General features: G+C 31.8%; 1 protein-coding gene across 2 annotated transcripts; it reads right to left on the bottom strand.

The window, feature by feature from the left end:
• Positions 1–2,659: 2,659 nt before the first annotated feature.
• On the bottom strand, positions 2,660–10,145 carry LOC143063243 (D-serine dehydratase-like). 2 transcript variants are annotated; one of them, XM_076235260.1, is made up of 9 exons: positions 10,009–10,145; positions 8,626–8,797; positions 6,779–6,916; positions 6,209–6,351; positions 5,301–5,481; positions 4,879–5,000; positions 4,198–4,387; positions 3,559–3,667; positions 2,660–2,842 (listed from the first exon to the last, which is right to left on the bottom strand). In XM_076235260.1, the coding sequence occupies exons 2-9, from the start codon at positions 8,781–8,783 to the stop codon at positions 2,753–2,755; spliced, it is 1,131 nt and encodes a 376-aa protein (XP_076091375.1). In that variant the 5' UTR covers positions 8,784–8,797; positions 10,009–10,145; the 3' UTR covers positions 2,660–2,752. The 2 variants fall into 2 exon arrangements, with proteins under 2 accessions (XP_076091375.1, XP_076091374.1); XM_076235259.1 differs by lacking the exon at positions 10,009–10,145 and adding an exon at positions 9,332–9,353.
• Between the last annotated feature and the right edge of the window lie 721 nt (positions 10,146–10,866).

Raw genomic sequence — 10,866 nt, 5'->3', positions numbered from 1 at the left:
AACGAATTAATGATCGACGGTCGAGAAAAGGAGACATAAAGGCCACACCCAGCAGGCAGCATGCAGTCTGGCCTTGAGAAAAAAAGATAATATATCAGTTCGGCGAAACAAGCATTCAGGTCAGACATGCAAACCTCCGGCCCCCCAAAAAATACGCCCGCTTTATATTCATCATGTTCATTTAATGCTAAATGATTCTGTTGGAAATTTTCTTTTCTAATAGCAAAAACCAGAGTCAGATTTTGTTCACTCATATATCTCAGACGGACCCCTTAAATCAAATGTTTCGTACCTTAGACTTAAAATATATTTAGAGCTACAGGTATGTTATTTTAGACCACGTGAAAACTTCGACTCATCCGAAATTTCGAGTCAACCGATTTCGATACAACGAGAGTAAAATAGGCTGGGGTGTTTGGGGTTAAACATGCTTAATCCTGTGTCACTTTGAAGGTGTCATGATTGTCAGTCTCAGCTTAAGCAATGTGGTACTGTAATTTGAATTCCAAAATGACTGAGTGACGTTTTTTCGACCCACTCGTTCATAATTTTTGTTATTTTACTTTTTAATTAAACAGAAAAAATAGAGCCCAGAAAAAAAATCAGAAAAAATGGACAATTTCAGTTCCCTCCATGTTGAAACGGAAGTTGTAATACAAGACTGATACCCAAAGGTAAATTCTCCAATTTTGTAAAGAGGGATTTCATTGTTTTCCCTAGAGAAATATAAGCCCTTGCATGACCAAATTCGTATGTCTGCTGCTGTTTTTCCATTTAATTGATAGCAACACTATAAAAACGAAAGAAGCATTTTTCTGTACCTTCATCAGAAACTCTCACACGAGAAAAAATCAAATTCATATAAGGTCAACTTTCCCTGAGAGAGTTGAAACCCGAGGTTCGTGATATTTCTTAAATTTAATTTAAATCCTGACACCGAAGTACTTACACATAAGTCTATAATAACCTCAGGTACTAAGAGCCCACAAAAATGGGGTATCGACTCAGTTTTAGTAAATGGAAATAGTACTAAAAAAATACAAATGTCGTGCGTCCGAAGCGCTTTCTGGATTTACCTTCCATGCAACAGGAACATTCAAATAGTCAATCATCGGAGGGTCAATGATGTATAAATGTGTAAATGTTTTATTTTAGGAGTAATGTCTTCTTTTCTTAATCAATGTAAACAAGATGACGGCGATAATGACACAATCTGGATCGACGTTACCAAATCTATTTTCACTTCGCTTTAATCGTTAAATCAAATAATAAACACAAAACAATTGTTCGAATAAGAGTTTTGTAGTTTATTTTTTATCAGATTGTGAATTTCATTGAGTACATATGTTTGCGTTAACCAAAAAATATATTCATGCACCAGACCTATTCAATGACACAAATATACAGTTTACGTGTGATAGATGTTACGAGTGTGAAAAATAAATTCCTTTAATGTCTATAATTTTAAAAAATGATAAGAATTAAACGCCAGTTTGATATAGTTAATTCTTTTAGACCTTGTCATTTTTGTTTATAGTTCACAAACAAGAAACAAATACATTAAACCGCATATTCTTTGTACATTTAGTCAAAAATATAAAACAGTACTCCGTTAATTCAAATGTTTTTCAATTATGAGACATCAAAAATGAAATACTGGCTTCAGCACATAAAAATAAACTCGACCAATTCACTCACAAACAAACACAAATCCGAAGGACCTTTATAGTATGTTTGTTAGTGACTTGGTACAGTTTATAAACCAATAAATTCCTATAAAAACTACACTCATGGGGCACACTATTTATATTCATATCCACGATCGGACGGTTCATGGAAGATTTTTTTTTCAAAGTGTTTCCTCATGGCGTCATCATGTCATGTCATAACAAATAAAAATCCGATTTTAAGCCATATATTAGTTGATAAGTAATGCATAACGAAAATAGGACGACAAACGACCTATATAGAGGCTATCTCAGTATCTGCTGTAAATTACATGTTGCCTTGTTTGTGTATCTTTTCTCTTGTGAGTATATTGTTTCTTTGTTGTGTTTGCGTGTTTGTTCTCTTGTAAGTTACGTGTTTCTTTGCCTTGTTTGTGTGTCCGTTCTCCTGTAAGTTAAGTATTTCCTCGTCTTGTTTGTGTGATTGTTCTTCTGAAAGTTACGTGTTTTTTTTTGCCTTGTTTTTGTGTCTGATCTCCTTCAAGTTATGTGTTTCTTTGTCTTTTTGTGTAATTGTTCTCCTTCAAGTTACATGTTTTTTTGTCTTGTTTCTGTATTTGTACTCGTTTAAGTTACGTGGTGTTTTTTCCTTGTTCGTGTGTTCGTTCTACTGTAAGTAATATGCTGTTCTAGTGTTGCCTTGAATATATATTATCCTCTAGATTAATATTGTGATTTGTAATTTTTTGTTGGAGAAAGTAAATCTGGTATTGTTGACTTAATACTTACTTATGATACATATGCATTTTCGTTTCACAATTTTTGTTTAAACCATTACAGATATCAATGTATCAATTAATAAATCTGATCTATTTGTTAGTTTTCCATAGTCTCTATTATATTGCAAATGGTTTTCTTCTTTTGCATTCTGTATGCTATAAAAATGAGAATGGAAATGGGGAATGTTAAAAAAAAACCGACCAAAGAGCAGAAAACAGCGATAGAATGTAATGTGTATATGCAAATTAAACTGTACACTTTATGTTTTTTTAATGAGATGCAGTATTCCACCGAGTCTGTTTAAATCACCATCCTTTAGCTGGTTTCCACATGTCAGTTATCTTGTTCCCAGAATGTACATAGAAAACTGTGTGTTGACAAGCGGTGGCACAGGACTAAAACAGATCGAAAACACAGAAAATAAAATATACATACTGCTCACACGCTTTAAACGAGTTAATTTTACATAGAGTTTATTGACAGATTTTCGACTAAACGTTACAACAAAAAGATGATAATGGCATCATTCCAGCAGAGTATACCTATGAAGTATATATCTTCAAGTTGGTGATATATTCCAGGGCTTTCCAATCATGACTTTTCTTGATAGAGAGTTTCTTACAAGAAAGATATATGTTCATATGTTGTCTTAAGCATATTTCAGTCTTTTTTCATCAACTGCTACACCAGCGAATGTTTAATATCTTTTGATTTACGCAAATAACGAGGTGGAGCAAGAAAATCTTACTAATCCAGAGCAGCACATGTGTTCATCCCCGGTTTTTTTGTTGGGTTCCTGTTGCTTAATTTTTAGATTGCATAGTTGGAATCCTGTGTTTTTCAGTGGTAGTCTTTTACTCCAGTTGTGGCTGAAAAGTGTTTATCTGTTAATCAATTTTTGAGATTTAAAAAAAATAAATTGTATAAACACATTGTAATAGGTGATATCTATTTTGAGTATTTAAGTAAAAGTACTCACACCAAACAACGACAACTTTGTAAGCTGCCATGTCAGCGGTTACAAACACAGAACGATTTCCGTGAATATGTAATAACTTTTTTTAAGCATGTCGGTTATTCAGATGTTTTCTATAACTTTGCTGTAACTTACATGCCATGGAAAGATAAACAACTGTGATCCAATAGGATATTTATCATAATTGAGTTTATCGCCGGATTTTGTAGTTACTTTTCCAATTTCTTGTGAAAATCCAATTACTCTGAAATATTGAAAAAATCTTTTTTTCAAGATTTGAATTTTTATGTATAAATAAGTAAACACATTTTGAGAAGTCTTTTTGAATACTTTACAACAGTTTAAATTAAGCTTGAACAATGGATTTACAACCACCATCGTTATAAATAATGTCAAAATTTTCTATACAAGACAGCCTTAAAATATGTAATAATGATTCTTTTGGATTTTCGATTCATGGGACCCAAAAAGTGACATTTTTACAACTTTTATGTCCGCAGAAAAGATATAAGCATAAAGATGTATTCGTGTTTTAAACTGTAAACATTGGATTAAGCAAACAAATATTGATCCCCATGAAATATATTACAAGACTGAATAATTTCTCAACACTTATCAATAAGTTATTTTTGAAGCAAAAGAGAAAACGTCTTCAAAGGCTTTTTAGGACAATTCTATTACTATATTTCCGTTGTAAATAATACCACCATTCAGGTACTACGCAAGATGCTACAGCACCTGTCACCTGTAATAACACACAGACACTGCCCTTACTTTAAATCAGGATTGTCCACAAAGGTCGAAAATTCATCTGGATGTTCCTTCATTCCGTCATAACTAAGAGCCAAGAATCCACAATCTACCAGGAAGATATTATGGCTTGGTTTATGTCCAATAATTCGTGTTGTCAAACGACAAGCTATGTCATCTTCGCTACAACTACCAATGGTGACCTGCTGCATATCTAAAACAATGATCATAGGTTTAGAACTATAGTCAGGAGAAAACGCGATTTCATGGCATAGGACAATAAACCGAAAAATTCCAAATACATTGTACTCGTATTTACATGGTTGTAGCAGAAAAATGTAATTATGAGAATTTAATGCTCCTTTTGGATCTTTATAGAGTTGTAAAAGCATCTGCACTTATATAAGGTGTGCTTCGGTAAACGTTTGAACACCCCAACAAAATATCAAAAAGAAGCATTTAATTCTTGAATAAAATACATATATATAATGTTTAGTACCCCTTTTGAAGATATTGAAAATTTGTGCATTGCATGAGTGATGATACTGGTAAACAATGCTTCCTATCTTAATCTATTAATCAATGTTGTGATTATAGTTATAAAATTAATGTACAATGTGTTTGGTGCATGTTCGCTAAAAAATGTAAATTAGAAAGGAAAAAAAATAACATCAAATATTTAACAAAAAACCTCAAAATACGAACCATAGAAAATGTAATTTCCCGGATGGAATTCAGTCAGTACATTCATACTCTCGTGTGGACGAGAACAACTTGGAGTATTACCAATGGCTAAAGTTCTGCATTCCATATTGTTGTCAGTAAACCTATAACAATTTTGAAATGTAAAAACAAACAAAAATATGTATGTATATTATTACAATTTTGTAAGGCTTAATGCTATCGTTGATATTGATACTATCCGAGGAGATAGTCAAATTTAGATTTAAAACTAATAGAATAATGGAGTTATCATACTAGTATTAAGAGGAAACTATTCGATCATTTCACAAATGTTATTTTCAAATCATACACAACCGTTATCCTTCCATTTGTTGTTACAAAATGCGTTCACCACATCGTCTTATTTTGTAGGGAAAACAGGATGACGAAGTTTAATACCATACCTTTTATGTAGAGATGTCAGTAGATCAGTTCCTTCCTTGTTTGCGTTTTCTATTCCTTTCGTCCCTTTTGCTTCATACGTTCTACCATTAAACAAATACAATCCTTGTAAGTCTATATGAGGAGATTCGGAGGCTTCTTTCGCAAGTTTAATAACGTCATCACTATCCCATGGTACACCACCTAATCAAAATAAGAATACGATTCAATTTAGCATGTTGTGGATGTAGTATATTTTATAAGTTTTTTGTAAACACCAAAGATCTTCTATCAAGAAAAAAATAAAAGAGCAACACATATTGAGATAGCACTACTCCTTTTTTGAATGTTTAATCTTAAATAAACTTCAAAAGAAAGCTATTCAAGTGAATATGCTTTCAGAAAAAAGTTCGGTTTTCCATAAACGTTTTACTGTAACATAATAAGATATATAAATTTGCTGTACAACCTTTAAAAAAATAATTAAATAACTGAGTTAAATATCCTGATATTACAAAGTTTTATTTTATGGAATCGATGATTTTTTTTCTGATTTTTTTTGTCAAAACTTATGTTAAAATCTTACACACTTCTTCATTTGAAAGAATAGTCTCTCAAATAAATATCATTTCTGCAACAAAGATGCTAATGCACTAAAAGTCTAGACCGATAATTTTCAGCTGTTTGCATAATCTCCGACTCTGAGTTCATAATCTTTCTGTTTTTGCTCCGTAACATTCAACTTAATACGCGAAAAATGGTATCGCAGAGTATATTTTTAGTTCAGTTTTAAATAGAATGAAACAGGATATATATGAATTCTTTACCGGAGATTGCTTTCAGCAATACAAAAATCAATTTAGACCCTTGACTTCAGTATGAAGATTTTGTTTTGTGTCTCTAAATTAGTTATAAAAGTAAAAAGACTAACTTCTGCCACTACCGTCGTCGATCTCTAGATATACAGACCACTTCTTGCCGTTCTCTAACGGACAACTCAACAAAGCATTCAATCCATGAAAACTTTCTATCATCACATGGAAAGCTTTTAATCTGTAAGCTAACTGTTTGCATCTGAAACAATGTATTAGTATGAATTTGTTATGTCATATCAAATATTTTGAAGCGATATATCATTAATAATCTAAAGGAAAAAGAAGATATGCACAGAATTGTACTTATGTAAATAGATAGATTATATTAAACTCAATCAGTTTTACAACTACAAAAAACTTGGTACAAAAATAAAACCACAATGAGGGGCGTTTGACACTTTTACTTGGGGAGAATAATTCTATTTTAGTCTACCGCCCTCATTAAGACATAATACAGACAAAATAAGACAGTAAAAAGAAATATCGTCTTCTACAAACTTTTGTAATTCCTCTATGTAACGCATGTTTGTTAACCTCTAGATGTCTTTTTTTATTTAATGGTGTTGTGTTACATATCATTAATGTGTAATCTACATTTCTTAGCTTTCCTGTTTATAAAAACAAACCTTTCAACACGGGTAGCTATCAATGGATGAGCATAGAGAATATCATCAAATCCATTATTAGCATAAAATTCCGCTTCTTCTAAAGTTGACACTTCTATCCTTTTATTTGTACCGTTGGTCATTAAGGTACCGAGCTCACTGAAATAAAGCATGGTTTATTTTATCTTTAGAGCGGAATTTCTATGTTATTTCATTTTGTCATATCCAAAGTCGTATAGTATAGGATTAAACGCCTTTTTAAAGTAATTTATTAGTGTATAAACTCGACCAATTAACTCACAAACAAATAAAAGTCCGAAGGACGTTTTTGGATTTTTATGATATGTTTGTGAGTGACTTGGTTCAGTTTATTATAGGATTAAACGCCTTTTTAAAGGAATTTATTGGTGTATAATCTTGACCAATTCACTCACAAACAAATAAAAGTCCAAAGCTGCTAGAATGTTGAGGAAAATATTCAGTGATCTAATAAACCAAAAGGAGGCTTCTTTTGCTTTGGAAATTGATAAAAAGACCATCATCAATAACGAATTTTCAAGCTTCAAAAATAAGACATTGATTTAGGAGCATAATATTATCATTGGGTTGACGTGACGTCAAAAGCAAAACCGATGTCAGGAATATTATACAATTATTGTCTTTTGATGAGGTAAATGTGTGGTTTTATTGACTTTTGAAAAACTGATATTCACTGAGGCCAACGGCCGAAGTGAATATCAGTTTTTCAAAAGTCATTTAAACCACATATCTACTGAAGCAAAAGACAGTAAATGTTTTATTCCATATTCCGAGAGAAATGAATGTAATGGAAAATATTTACCAAAATCAATTGTACATCAAACGTTTTTTACCAAAATTATACACGTAAAAGCACGCGACGTTTTGCGCGGTGAATATCCTTTTTCCGCAGGTGAATATGCTTATTTATTCAAAATCCAATTCATATAGAAAAACCTACTAATATTTTATCAATATGGAATAATATAGGGTTATTGTATGAATATTGGGGAATATTGTCCAGAGTAAAATTTTATATTGCACGAGCATGCGAGTGCAATATATGTTCTTAGAGAGACAATATTCACCAATATTCATGCAATAACCACAAATATTCATGCAATAACTCTTTGATTGTATAGCAATATAATATTTAATGAATGGCTGTTATTTATTTTGAATTTATTGAACCATAAAATTAATTTTTGACTCTTCACATTGAATAATCCGCGAAGCGGATTATGTTAAATGTGAAGAGTCAAAAATTAATTTTATGGTTCAATAAATTCAAAATAAATTATTGCCATTCATTATAAATAAATTTCTATCAAAAATAAGGCTCAAAGATATATATTAATACAAATAACAACGTACACAGATGTTTGCGTATGAATACACAAGGTTAGAGTGGGCGTGTCGCCATAAAAATTGATAACATTGAAAATAAAGCTAATTATTTTAACCAATCAGAAGACAGTAAATACACCAAATTTATTTATTTGAAAGTAAAAATTGGTTTACACTAAGATTTTTGAAGTTGATGATTGACGTCATGAATTTTGAAGATTTATTGCACGCTTACTTTTGGTTACTTTCTGTGGGAAAGATTATATTGCTATGCAATAAATCAGCATATTGTATCATATAATTACAATTATATATTTTATTTTAAACGCAAAAATATTTGCATGTCACGTATTTTCCCTAAAATGAAGATGGTAAATAAATACTACAAAATAATACCATTTCCCTTTCTATGAAACATACGAATATTTTATTCTATATCTTAATTTACAAACGTAGAACGAAAATATGTTTTATGTGTTCCTACTACAGTATTTAATACAAACACAGTTTTATGCGTCTTCATATGTGGACGTAGCTGAACTCCAAGTCTCTGACAAGTATCTACCATATTCTGTGCATTCTTCTTAACTTTGTCAAAGTCTACTAAGAAACTTGGTGTCGGAACATCTGAAATTGTTGCTGGCATTTTCGTATCCTCCATTTTTTCTAAATACACTGAATATGTAGATTTGAGAAATCATTAGTTGTTTTCTGTTTCAAGATGTGTAATTCTAAGTCATGAAAATAAAGTCTATTCGTTCAGTTTTGGCTGTGCGGCTTACCTGCAATAGAACCCTTCCCAAAGTGGGGCGTCCGTTTTGCAGTGCAGGAATGAGGATGTAAATGTACGCAGCCACATCAGTTGAGAATGGGGACGTTTAATACGATGACTCATTTAATTCCCACGTTCCCTGCACGATAAGAACCCTCTCAACAACTCTGTGAGGTGTCAGTGAGTGCTCTGTTGAAAGGCAAAATGTCGGTGGCTTTCTAATATAACTTCATTTTCCAGTGGCAGTCAAAATTTCGCCGACCTTCATTCCGCTTTATGTTTATTATTAAGATATTCTCGTTCTGTAAATGCATGACATATTTGCCACTGGACGTTAATCAACCAATATGACCAAGAATCAATCACAATATCAATAAGATTTGGTCCATCAAGGATTTGTGTATAGGTAAAATTAATTTACATGTATATTGGGTTACCTGTCATTAAAGGTTGAATTTATCATTGTAAAATTTACTACCACACATGTACAGCTGGTATGCGTTCACGTATATATATTTAAGACACATGTATTAGGTTTCACTTTAGTGGTCAAACAAAGAAGGCTGTTTATGTGTACGTGTCTATTGATTTAGGATATAATTTTAAAGTGAGTTTCAAAAAAGACATTTATAATATCAAAACCTCTGTTTAATATTACAATCAAAACCGTATAAAGAATGATAGAATACAATCATAAGAAATACACGTACGAACAAAATGTGTACGGCAAATTCCAGTTAAGTTATGAATTTTCTAAATTATGCAATGCATTTGAATTTTATTTATTTAGGGCATGCTATGTCTTAAAACGTTTCCAGATTCACAGGTTTGCCTGTACTCATAGTAAATTTTGAGGTGAAAATACGGCTATTTTAGCCATAGGGTCCACATGAACCTTAATTAAAACTGTATATGTAAACATACACAATGAATACACTCATGTATAAACTTGCTAGCCACTTCAAGTTCTATCCATAGACATACATAACATAACAAATAATACCGTTTATGATTTGACCGTTGCAAGGGCATTAATTAACACAGCCAAATCTATCTATAAATACTATAAAGAGTATTATGACATGATATATGATAGGTTATTTGTACAACATACCTGCCTGTGTAGAAGGAGATCAAGAAACACAGGTCACAGAAAAGTGATAAGAAATTGTCAACTTTACACAGAATATCTGAACGTTATTAAACATGTTAAACCTAACAAATTTTCTATCCGTGTCTTTTTATAGTCTTTTTTAAGGATTATGTACCCTTGTGTTGATTCAATGCTAACTATATGGAAATTTTTATAGAAAATCCGCAGCCTTTATCCTTGTACTCTCATATTTGGCAATTTGTTTACTGATAGATATAGACCGCGCTGAAGTACGTCCATTATTCATAGTTCATTATTCATTATTCAATAATGAATAATGAAATAGTTCACTATTCACTATTCACTATTGAAAAATGAATAATGAATAATGAAATGGTTTATGTTTCATTATTCAAATTGAAGCGGTGAATAGTGAAAAAAATATAGAAAAAAATTGACTGTGACACAATAGCTATATTTTGATTCGAAATGACCATAAGAGGGTTTACGGAGGACCTAAATGCCACAAAATGCATAAAAATGAGGAAATTTCAAAAAGAAGATGTGGTATGATTGCCAATGAGACAAATATCCAGAAAGACCACAATGACACAGACATTAACAACTATAGCTCACCGTACAGCCTTCAACAATGAGCAAAGCCCATACCGCATAGTCAGCTATTAAAGGTTCCGCAACGAATATTAGAAGACCTAAATGCCTAATTACGCGTGAAAATTAAGAAATAGTCAATTTTGAATAATGGAATGGACTGTGGCGACCCTTTAGCTCCTAATTATAGATAAACCTTATACCTCATTCGAAAGCTGATTACAAGACGAACAAAATGAATATATTGTCAATATGTTCCGCAACGAA

The sequence above is a fragment of the Mytilus galloprovincialis genome, chromosome 2, assembly GCF_965363235.1.
Source record: "Mytilus galloprovincialis chromosome 2, xbMytGall1.hap1.1, whole genome shotgun sequence".
Lineage (NCBI taxonomy): Eukaryota > Metazoa > Mollusca > Bivalvia > Mytilida > Mytilidae > Mytilus > Mytilus galloprovincialis.
This window is presented reverse-complemented; position numbering and strand designations above follow the sequence as displayed.